Source organism: Pteropus vampyrus, unplaced genomic scaffold (assembly GCF_000151845.1).
Source record: "Pteropus vampyrus isolate Shadow unplaced genomic scaffold, Pvam_2.0 Scaffold308, whole genome shotgun sequence".
NCBI lineage: Eukaryota > Metazoa > Chordata > Mammalia > Chiroptera > Pteropodidae > Pteropus > Pteropus vampyrus.
Genome location: NW_011889089.1, coordinates 460,340 through 472,192, shown reverse-complemented (window position 1 = coordinate 472,192; position 11,853 = coordinate 460,340). Strand labels below are relative to the sequence as shown.

At 60.6% G+C, this 11,853-nt stretch overlaps 1 protein-coding gene across 1 annotated transcript in view; it reads right to left on the bottom strand.

Moving 5' to 3' along the window:
- The window catches only part of LOC105303564 (growth factor receptor-bound protein 10), a 43,551-nt gene that overhangs the window by 11,365 nt on the left and 20,333 nt on the right, over positions 1–11,853 (bottom strand). Inside the window, exons 4-9 of the mRNA XM_023521606.1 lie at positions 10,475–10,852; positions 7,031–7,146; positions 5,992–6,060; positions 4,438–4,575; positions 3,110–3,220; positions 1,224–1,322 (exon numbers count right to left, since the gene is read on the bottom strand). Coding sequence (XP_023377374.1) covers positions 1,224–1,322; positions 3,110–3,220; positions 4,438–4,575; positions 5,992–6,060; positions 7,031–7,146; positions 10,475–10,852 — 911 coding nt within the window. The remainder of the gene's footprint in view (positions 1–1,223; positions 1,323–3,109; positions 3,221–4,437; positions 4,576–5,991; positions 6,061–7,030; positions 7,147–10,474; positions 10,853–11,853) is intronic.

The following is an 11,853-nucleotide window of genomic DNA, read 5'->3' as shown; positions in this document are numbered from 1 at the left end:
TTCCTCCCCCTCCTCGCACACCGCACGCTCGCTGCACACTCAGCACTGTGCTTTCTAACTGCTGGCGACACACCCATTTGTCCCAAGGGAACCCAGAGAGCTAGCCAGTGCTTTTCATAGCTGCAGAGTCCCCCTGTGAGTGGGTATACGGTAAGGCATCTACCAGCCCCACCGGTGGGCATTTAGGTTAAATCTGGCTTCTCAAGGAGCAGCCCATGACACATATGCAAACAGGTCTTCCTCTACTACGAAACAGTAACATTTAAATTTCGGTCCCCTTTTGTTTTATCAGTGGCAAAAATGGGGCAGAGAGTGACACGGGATGCCTGTCCTCGGAGCTCAGGCTCGCGGCATCTCCGAGGGGTGTCCTCGGCCTCCTGCTCGCTCCTTTAGGTGGCTCCCCGAGTCTCAGAGGAGCTGGAAGCTTCCACGTGGGTCGGGGTTGTAGTAACAAGTTTCTGAGACCATTGTATGTGTCGGCCACGGACTTTCCTCTCGACCCCTGGACCGCGGCCAGGTCCGTCTCGGTCGGCTAACTTGCAGTTTGCGTGGACTTCATAACCACACGTGACTGCAGACGCGAGTATGTGTGCACACCCGCAGCGTCTTGCGGGAAACGGACCGCCACGTCTGTGCCGCCCCTGGCGCCGGAGGTCGCTGCAGGCTGAGTGGTCTCTTTGGCCAGTGCTATGCACTTGCTGACCCGGTCCCATGCATGGATTCCCCTCAGAACTTAGTCAGGACACACACTCTCCCCTGGGGTACGTGTCTCTCACGGCCCAGCTTTTCAGGAAGCTGGGACGCCGATGATTGGTCATGAAAACAATGAACCCTCCCGAGGAACGCTGCTCCCGTGTCCTGGCCCTCACCTTGCTGTTCCTGTCCCTCTAGCCCAGGGGTGTCTCCACCAGGGGTGTCCCCCACGCCCAGCCCCAGGGTGTACCTGGTGATGTCTAGAGATGTGTGTGGTTGTCTCACCCACTGGGGGTGCTACGGCATCCAGTGGAGAGGCCGGACACGGCTGAGTGTCCTACGACGCACGGGCGGCCCTCACGGCCCCAAATGTCAGCCGTGCCCAAGCGGGATGGGCTGGGATCTGCCCCCCACAAAGCCTGTGAGAAGCTCCTGACACCCCGGGGGATGCGTGACTCTGCCCAGCACGCCGCACGCGGGCGGGGCGGGGCGGGGCGGGGCAGAGGGCCCGAGGCTGGACGCGCGGGTACCTTAAGCAGCCGGAAGGCGGTCAGCCAGCAGGCACGGCCTTGCTCGTCCTCCGCACACAGCAGCCGCAGCCCCTTCGCCTCGTGTGTGACTTTGTTGGGCTGGAGGTAAAGGGAGCCCCAGTGAGTGCAGCACAGCGGATCAGAAAGGGTCAGAAACTCACTGGCGTCCCAGCAGAGCTGGGCCCCACTCGTGCTGGACGGCAGCCGACACCCTGACAGGCCAGCAGGTGTCCCCGCCCCCTGTCCTCAGCATCTCCATTCCTGGACCTGCCGCTTGGCTGCGCGCTCAGCCGTCCTCCACTGGGGGGCTCAGTGGACACAGGCAGGAAAGCCAGCCCGCCCGGGCAGGACAATGTGGTGGGCGTGACGGGGAGGGGCTTGAGGAGGCCGCGGGGGGAGGGGCTTGAGGAGGCCGCGGCGGGGGAGGGGCCCTGGCCCGCGGAGGAGCTGGTGAGGGAGGGGCCCCGGCCCGGGCTGGGGAGGGCCTGAGCTGTCCCTGGAACGGCCCCACACAGGGCCCAGTGTAACTCCAACGTCACCGTCACTGGAGAGAAGGGGGACTGTCGCGGGCCAGCAGCCCACGGGTCAGGGGTCAGCACAGGCGGAGGGCGGGGGCCCCACCCAGGGCAGGCTCGTCTGGGGCAGGGGGGCCGCTGGGCTGAGCCTCTGCCTGAGCCCTCTGACCTCAGAGGCGGGGCGATGCTGGGCAGACGCCAATCTAGCTCTCTGCCTGGGGAGCCTGGAGGGGGAGCGAGGGACAGGAGTGACCACCCTGCCTGAGGCCCAGGCTGCGGGATCCGCAGGGAGGGCTCCGCAGGGAGGGCTCCGCCTGGGCCTGTGTGTGTGGGGGGAGGGGCGCCTGGCTCCACCTCCAGCCCCTCCCGGGGCCATGGGGCCTCCCTGCACCTCCGCTGTAGGCTGCTTCTGAGGGGGCCCCGTTACCCCGTTACCTGCAGCCCATGAGGTGCAGGGAGGTGCGGGGCGGTGTCAGGACAGGAGGTGCTCCTGCTCCCTGTGCCCCCCTGGACGGGCGGAGCAATGGCTCAGCAGGGAGACGAGCGAGCGCCGGGCTGCGGCTTCCTGCCCCGTAAGCGCCTGGGGACTCGGTGAGAGGACGGAGGCCAAACCCTTAGCAGGACATGGCGCCCGGGGAGTGCCCGGCAAATTTTACTTAGTACTGAGATGACCGACATCAGCACGACCTCCCGGGGGAGGAGAGCGGGCGGGCCCTGCCCATAGGTGTGTCTGTGTGTGCTCCCGTATGCACATGTCTGTGCGCACATGTGTGTGCATGCACACACGCACACACATGTGTGTTTACGTGTGCAGGCATGTCTGTGTGCACATGTGTGCACATGAGCGCCTGTGTTTGTGTATGTGTGCGCACACATGTAGAAACACACATGTGCCTGTATGAGCAAATACGTGATCATGTGCCCCCACTCACATCCACACGGAGGGACAGTAGTGCTGGAGTCACTCGTATCCCAGTGACCAGAAGCCCACATAGAAGGCATCGGCTCACCCACACCCTGGAGGCCACCCAGCGCGTTGCGGGGAGGCTCTCCCCGCTCCCGGGCTAAGGCTACAGCCCAGTTCCAGGGGCCAAAGCCGTAGCCTAGGCCACCGGGGCCCTGGACAGCTGTTAGCATCCTGCTTTCCTCTGGGCGTCTGAGCTACTTGGGGACTGATACATCGTAAGGACACAAAGAGTATTTTTCCATGAATGAATACATCCAGTGTGAAACTATGTTTCTGTTTAAAAAAAAGCAACAACCAAGAGAAGGATTTACTGTTTGAATTCCAAAGGCTCCAGCGGTACGTGAGCTGTGAGCGTCAGCTGGCAGGGTGCACACGGGGCTGGGGCGGGGGGGGGGGGCGCATACCTTAAGGCAGAGGCCGAAGTCCGTGGGTGCGCTGTACTGCTTCTTGCCACAAATCAGGGAGAAGACACTGCAGTCCTCCAGGTCAGCCAGCAGCTGCAGGTGTCTGGGCTCCTACAAAAAAGGCCCTAGGTGACTGGGAGCACTCCCGCACAGCCCAGAGGAGCACGTGCGTGCTCACCCAGGGGCCCTGCGGGCTCTCGGCGCACCTTCCCCGCAGGTCTGCAGCTCACAGCTGCTGTGTGGTAAATGCTATGTGAAGACCAGACCCTCCTGCCCCGCCAAAAAGCCCCCTCCCTTTCTCAGACAGGAGACCGCCGGAATGGATCCTACGCTCTGCCACGTCAGAGCTCCAAAACCAAAAATTCGGCGTGAAAATGGAAGAAAATCTGGACTCTGAAGGTCAAAGCTAAGAGCACACGCTCAAAAAGCAGGACCCATACCGACCTAGCTGTGCTGTGTGCTCAGAGTCCCAGCGTGCGGGCGGCTCGCTCACAGCGGGCTGGACCCTCCCTTCTCCTCCACTCCCCAGCCCAGCTCTGCCTCCTGCTCCAGGCTGCAGGCGTCTCAGAGGGCGTGAGTCAGCCGCAGAGAAGAGCTGGGCGGTGGGGAGCCTTCCCTGCAGGCCCTGCGTCAGGCGGGAGGCCTCCCCGTGCAGAGGCCCCGGCCCCCGCCCACACCCTCCTCTCCCTCCTCTCTGGCTCTGGTCCTCGGCAGCTGCACTGAATCAGCCCAGCACTTACTCGCAGCCCCGCCTGGGGTCACACCCGCTCCCCCCTCCTCCTCCAGGCAAGAGCAGAAGAGACTTCAGCTCTCAGAGGCGAACGCATGGCCAAGGTCAGCTGGGCACGGTTCCAGCTGCAGGGCATACGTGGACCCGACAGAGAGTAGGTATGAGGAGCAGAGGCGCCGTGGAGCCCCAGCGCGGGCGGCCCGCTCGGCCCCGGCTCTCTGTGGGGGCCGCAGCTGGCCTCCAGCTCTCCTCGTCCGTCCCACTGGGAGGGTCCACGAACAGCGATTTCGCCCACACAGTATCTACGGCAGCACGGAGTGGGTGCGGGGGTGGCCGTGATCCACCGTCTCCTGCCTCCTCGTCTCCACGGCCACAGTGGCCCAGGGTGGAGGGCTGATGTGGCCTGGGGCTTCCTAGGTCCCAGTTACCTCCTGGGGTGTCAGACAGACTCGCAGGCAGGCAACTCCCAGTTTAGCGGCTACACAATTAGCCTAATGAGTTGTCCCAAGCTCGGAGGAGCCTGAGGTGTGTTTGACAATGCAGCCGCCCTGCGCTCCGGACCCCCGCGTGTGTGGCCACGTGGGGGCTGCTCACTCACCTTTGAGGAGCCCTTGGTGGAGCAGTAAAGGCCTGACCTCCGCAGACACATGTACAGCTTCTTCCACGACTTCCGGCCCAGCTCCTTCACGTGCAGGAAGCCCTGGACTTCGGGGCAGCTGCTGGTGTTCAGGAAGGTCTGTGGAGGGCGAGGCCAACAGTCAGATGCGCTTATACGGCACACGGAGGCGTCGCTGACCCACCGACATTTTACTGAACTACTAAAATACTCTTCTTTTGGTCAAGCTGAGTTTTCAAACAATATGCTTCCTTTCAAAAACCTTAAAAATCCCCTCTACATTGATGTCGCGTAGAATGTAACTGGTACATAAACACAGACGAGCAAATGAACCTTCTCAACACCAACGACAAGCACAAAGCTCCATGTTTCCCCGTAGGCCAGCACGATTACACGTCCTGCCTTTTCTTCTATTTTCCGTAAAATGCCCTGTCTGATCATGGGGCGGGGCGGGGGGGGGGAAGCGCCAGGAGCACCTGACAGGAGCCCTACCTCCCCCCCGCCCCGTCCCGGCTAACTGCTCCCAGGGGCCGCCCGTCTTCCTGTGGCCTGTGGGAGCGGGGCCGGGGAGGTGGCACGGCGGGTCCTTTCCACTGGACTGAGAGGGGACATGGCTCCGCCCGCAGGTGGGGTGGCCAGCTGGACAGAGTCCTGGGGCACCTGGGCCAGTCCTTCTGGAGTCTCAAGAGATCACTGTGCCCGCCGCCCTCCCTACCCGCCCAGGCCAGGCCACCACATATCAAGTTAAAAGAGCCTTTGGCCGTCCCGCCATCACCGTGCAGGAGCTGAGAGAGCTAACGGTCGCCTGCAACTCCTGCCGGGTGCCGCGGACCGCAGGCTCGGGGGAGGCCACGGCACGGAGCTCTGGGGCCCTGTCTCGTGGGCAGAGGCAAGTCTGGCGCCCGACCACGAGGGGAAGGGCGCCGCCGGTCGGGTTCTGTGGGGACCGCGTTTTAGTGGGCTCTCTTATGCCCGGTGTCGTGCGCGTAAGCTTTTCTCTCTCGCTTAACCCGTTGCGAACAGACACACGTCTGGGGCGCAGCAGCCCTGTCCCTCATCTGCGCCCCGCTGCCTAGGAACAGCAGGGTTCGGCCGTGAGTGCACACGGCCTTTGCTCCCAGCCCTGGACAGGGGGTGGGCAAAGGCCTCAGGAAGCAGAGGGACAATTAAGATGGGCGTCCTCGCCCTTGTCCGCGCTCCGAGGTGCGCTAGGAGGGCCCGCGGCCTCTCCGTCCTGCCCTCTGCTCAGACTGCTTCCCAGGCGGGGGAAGCTCTTGGCGTGTGCAAATGCCCTTTCTACCCCGTTTGCGTGTGCAAACGCCATTTCCACCCCGAGCCTGGCTACACGCAGTGCTCCAAGTTAGCACTCGCGCTCGGTCACTCCGAGCCCTGTCAGGGGCCGAGGCCGACCGCGGTGAGGGATGCAGCCGCTCCGAGTGACCGTGATCAAGAATGCGATCGTTCCAAGTGTCCGCAAGGTGCCCTGACAGCTCCAGGGCGGTCCCTGGGACCCAGGTGCCCACTCCCGCCCAGTACCTGCAAAAGCTGGGTCTGGCTGCCGTTCGATTGCTGGCACAAAGTGACCATCTGTTCTGGGAAGAAATTCTAAGGAAATGGGAAAACAAACATGTTAAAAGTTAGGTTCGAAGCGGGGAAAAACACACTTACTTAGAGGTGTGCCAGCTCTAAAAACATTCCTGCCGTGACGGCTGCGTGCGCTTGCATGGAAAATGGCCGTCCTTTTCAGCCCCTGGTCACACAGTGGAAACATCCGCTTCAAAAGGCTCTACTGTTTCCTAAAATGCTGAATGCAGGTGCTGAGCATCTCACGTCTACTGGGAACTCGTGTCTCACAGTGTCGCTGAGGCAGAGGGCTGCCACGCATCGTAACTCAGCGACACAGGTACGGGGCGTGAGACAAATGAGCACGGTGCCGTGGAAAAGCCTCTCCTGGCGCCTCACCCAAAACAGGTATCGGAATGATTTCTTTCAAGTAAAAAGCAGCTACGCTATGTGGGCCTCCACCTGGGTCTCCACGCTCTGCCTTGCGACTCGGGACAGGTGCCTGTGGGCGGCAGGTGTGCGGCCCCCTGACGTGTTCAAGACACGTGCCCCTCACCTCCCACCAAAAAAAAGAGTAGACAAGGAAAGAGAGAAAAGCCCCAGAGACTAGCTGAACACACCTGGACATTGATTTCTCTACTCTCCCTTCACCAGTAATCACAAGTAACGTTTGCTCTCTCCAGAGAATGAGTACTTATCCTGCTGAGTACTTGGCCAGTTTGTTCTAACTTAAGAGCCCCTGTCCTCTCTCCTACCAAGACACGACCCCTCGCTCCCACTGTCCCCGCCGGGGGACGCGTGATGGCCTTGGGCCAGTACGAAGGTGCTCATTAAACATCAGAGGCCGAGCCCTGAGCAAGGCGTGTTCAGTTAGACGGCAATTCTGGTCCAAGCGGTCAGCTGCCCCTGGGGTCTCGGTCAGTTATTTTACGATTTACTCCTGGTAAACCCAAGTATCAACTGCAAGGTTTTCAAGAGTTCCACACCCCAACCCCGAGGAGATAAGACTCACCATGGGATTTTTGAAAAACTCATATTTTGCATAATTCTTCCTGAATAAAAATTTACTGTCACTGGCCATGGTGCTCTCCACCTGGACCACCAGCTCATGGTCTTCCAAGCACCTTTCTGGGAGGAAAAGCACGTGTGAGAAGTGAGAGACGAGGCAGGCAGCACGGCAACCCCCCACCGGGCGAAGACGGGGTCGAGAGCGGAACTCGACTTGCGCGTCTCTCTAGCGTGCTACCAAGGGCGCGAGAGGGCTTGAGAGGAGTAACGCGGGGCGCTCGGGTCGGGCCTCCCTTCCACATCATTCCTCTCAATTTGACGTCAACAAAAATTAAGGAAGGGGTCGATCAAGACTCGCAGCCAATCACTTCGCTCTAAAATTAAGAAACGTCGACTCTTCTAACGATCACGGGCTGTGGAACCTGGGAAACGTCCGAGACGAAGGGCGGAGGCCGGACGCTGAGCAGGGGGCCCGTGGGAGGGCCGGGCGGTGGGGGGCAGTGACGTGGAGCTCGGAGGCCAAGGCCGCAGCGAGACCGGAGAGGGGACACGCTCCCGGAGCACGGCCGGTGGGGCCCCGCGCGGCACGCCGGCCACGCCAGGGCGTCCCGAGCGCGGCAAGGACACTCGCCACGCAGACTGACTCGCACACACGCCCTTGCTTCGGAGTGTCTGCGGTGGCAGTGCTGGCCCCTGGCAAGGGGCTCCCCTCGCTGTCTGGACACCAGGCTCTACCGGGAGCAGGTCACGCCCCCTCCCCTGGTCTCTGACGGGAGCGGGGGGCGGGCAGTGGGGTGATGGCAGGGAACTATCCACGCTAGTGGCGGAACAGGCAATGTGAGCAAATCCACGGCATCCTCAGCACGTGCACAGAGGCCCAAGTGGCCGGACGGAAGGGGCACGAGAGTGCGAGTGGCCCTTCAGAGCCCCCGCCCACCTTCTTCCACGGCCGAGCTGGGAGTCCCTAGGGAAGTCCCGTCTTCAAGGAAGGGTGAAGGTGAGAGAGAAAGCGTTCTCAGTCAAAGCCATCCCAGAACGAGGAAGGGGAACTTCTGACTACAAAGGACGACTGTCCCCGGGCGCTGGTCCGAGACAGGCCGCGCCCGCACGCAGCGGCTCGCTCGGCCCTGCTGTCGATGTTACAAGGAAAGCTTTCTTGTGAAAACATATTTAAAGCCCGAATTTGCCAAGGACAGGAATTTCCTCCCCACGACCGCCAGAAAGTCCCCCGGGAAGGGCCGACCAGCACTAGGGACAGGCCCACGGGAACCTGGCTGTGGAGTGGGGGGTGGGGGGCTGTCTGCTGGCCCTGCGCCTCCCGGGATGGGGGTGGGCAGAGACGTCCAGCCCGGCCGGGCCTGAGACTTCAACGCTTACGTTCACTTTCAAGAATGAGGCTGGCTCAGCGCCATCTAAAATGGATTTTCCAGGTGGAACACAGATCGATGAATTCTGCGATTTTTTATTCAGAGAAAATGCTTCTGTAGTTCGAGGGCAGAAAAACAACAGCCACTGGCTAACCTGATGCTGGGTGGTTAAGAGAATTAAAAATGTTTTTTCATCAGGTAAAACAAGGAGAAATCAAAAAGTGAGATGACAGCTACTAAGAGAGGCCAAGACAGGGGTCTAATTCCAGAGCAAACGGCGTTTTGTCTCCGATGGACCGTGAGGGTCGCCCCATGACCAGTGGGAAGCACCAGCTCTAAGGGGACATGGGGACACGTGGCTATGCAGGCGCCCGTCCTCCAAGCCCAGCTCTTCCTGCCTGCCAGGCAAGCGCGCAGGAAAGCTGTGCCCAGCAGGGCAAACAGAGAGTGACGCGTCCCCATCGTCTGGCCCCAGGGGGACGGGCAGAGGGGAGCGGACCCTGAAAGGAGCAAGCTGGGTCACTCTGGGGACGCCAGGGAGGCCCCAGACACCCGCAGGTGAAAACAAAGCCCCTCTGTAATCCCCTTCTGCACACCCTCTGCGCGTGGGGACGCGGCGGCCAGCAGGGGTCAGGGGCACGGGGTCCGGCCTCGGTCTGCCACCGAGTGTCCATGGCACCCGTCTTCACAGCTGGCAGAAAGCCACCCGACAGCATCGGTTCAAAGCCCCCTTTTTTCAGCTCTAATTTTCTCCATGACTCTAAAAGCATGTCTTTTCAAAGGCCCTTGGGTGGCTCTGTTCTGGGGATGGCACGCCGCCATCCAGACTTCATGTCATCACAGGGGCCTTGGTAACGCTGGCGTGCTCGCGGCAGCCGGCGTCCCAGAGGGCTGCCCATGCGAGCGGCAGAGCCAGGCGCGGCTCGAAGGGCGTCCGCGGCTCCCACTTTCCTGAAACGAAGTCCAGCATCTGTGTTGCCCCCTGCTTCCCATGAAAAATCCTGAAAAATTGGACGCCTCGAAAAAGCAAATCTTACTTCTCTGCCTTAGAGTGTAGTGGACTTGTGAGTCCTGAGCAGAATCCTGAGTCGCCCAGCCTGGCGTCAGCATCCCACCGCCCACCGCCATGCCACGGCCAGCCCCTCATCGCAAGCCCAGCCGGCCGCAGAGCCTGTGGTCACTCAGGCCTATGAGGGAGACCCCACTACCAGGGGTGGAGTTTATCTGCCGTCACACTTTCAAAAAGGTTCACGAGAAAAATTTCGAAGCATGGGGAGAAATTTGTAGTCTGGGTGGGTTTTCTCTCCTTCAAGACACAGGAGAGACATATGGCTGTTGTCTTACAGAAGCTTCTGGTTTTTAATACGTACCTATGATTTTGTAAGCACCACGCTTTATCCGATAAGAATTTGAACAAAAGTCTGAAAAACTCTTTGCCTGAAATAGACCTCCTGAGCAAAAAGCAGAACAAAACAAAACGCAAAACCTCACCAAACTGTGTAAATAGTACATGACTCAAAATATCTCCCTGGTCTCTGCACACACACACGCGCGCGTGCGCACACACTGTGCAGAAGCACGTGAACCAGCTCACAGACACACCATAAGCCTCCAGCTGAGATGGCCTGCTCTGTGGTGTGCTTCGATGCCCAGTGGGCCTCCCTGCTCCCCTGCAGACTGTCACCACGGACCCCGTGCTCCCGTCAGGTGGACGAGCTGTTCTCCGCAGAGTAATGCCACAATCCTGCAAGGGACCGGCCCTCCCCAGGGCACCGCCAGCTCCCTCCACAGACCACAGGTGGGACTCAAGCCCTACACGCATCTCACGGCTAACTCGCAGGGAGAACCTTCTCGCTGTGTCTGAGCCCTGGGGACTTCCCGCTGACCCGACCAAGAGCAAGGTTCCGGGGAAGAGGGCCGGGGGTCGGGAAGGGGTTTTAGGAGAACGAGAAGGGGCCGTCGCACGGAGGACAACACGGAGATGCTGCTATGTGGGCGGGGACACAGCAGTGCCATGTCTGGCATCTGGCCGTGGTGGCCTTTACCGAACGCGCGGCGCGTGCTCCCGGGCGCGGTCCTACCTAGTCCCAGGTGCGGATGGTGCTCCACCAGGGTCCAGCTGTTGTCGTCCACACAGTGACTCCTGTACACCAGCAGCTGGCACAGGTCCCTGGCCGTCATGTCTGCTGGGATCTCCACCACTTTGCACGTCCCGTCTTCACTAAAGACTTTAACATCCTGCAACATGCCAAGAGGGCACGCACAGATGAACGACTTCGGGTTTTTCAGAAATAAAAACGAAACCGAGTAAAACAGCTCACGCACAGCGCGCTTCCGAGACGTGCGTGCCCTCCCCTCCCCCGCCCCCGACGGGCAGGGGCACAGTGTGATGGTCTCCAAATGCCCAGGACACGCAGGGGACACCGGCCCCCGGCCAGACCTGAGGGTACGTGAGGCTTCTCAAGAGCCTGCCTTTGGGGTTCGGGTTGTTCACGGCCTGCTGGTGGCTTTGGGGTTGGATGCTTCACAGTGGAACCAAGTGCAAACACCCAGGAATTTCTTCTGTGACAGAAATCCCACAGAAGTCACAACCTTCGATGCCGATGGCTCCACCTGCTCTCCATCCCCAGGGCCCGGGGTGCGGTGGCCGACATCCACTGCCTTTTCCTGTCACTCCCCTCCCATGTTCATTAAGGCTTAGGAGCAGGTTGAGAAAAACTAACACGAATACACTGAAATTTAAGACACTAAAAGGGAGGGTATGGCGAGAACACGGTCACAGCATTCTTTGGTCCCTTCCCCCCTCAAAATCACGAGCGAAGTGCATTTTCCAGGTGGTGGTCAAAGCCATTGCAAACGAACGGCTCTCGGGCAGAGGGACACCGAGGAGCGACGCGGAGGACGAAGGGTATACATGGCTGCCTAGCTACACACTGTGGGGACGCAGCCCTTGAGGGGCATGTGAGATGCTTAAAAAAAATCTTACCACAGCAGCCTGGAAAAAGCAGTCAGAGGAACAAGATGGCATTTTAAACCCACACTGCCTCTTGAAAGGGAGTTTGTCCCCGTTTCTCCCACCGTCCCCGGGGGGCTGGGCCCCACCCCGCGCTGCCCCGCCAATGGCTGGCTGTGCAGACGCCCCGGTGGGCAGGCTGTCTCCAGGCAGGCAGGGCAGCTGCTCCCAGTGAGGCTGCCGGCTCAGCCCTCTAGGTAGTGAATCGAGCCACCTGGGCAGACCAATCAGGTCCCTCCCTGGACCTGATGCAATTGCTCCCCCACTGGCTCCCCACTTCACGAAGTGCCTGAGAGCCCACGGCAGAGGCGCTGACAAGACGGCCACTGGGCGCTCAGACTGAAACGCCAGCAAAGTCCCTGCAGATTGTCCCCTGGCACTGGAGTGACAGGCGGAACTCAGGGCCCGAGCACGTGTGCTCTGTGAATGTGACCCGTCTGCCAAACC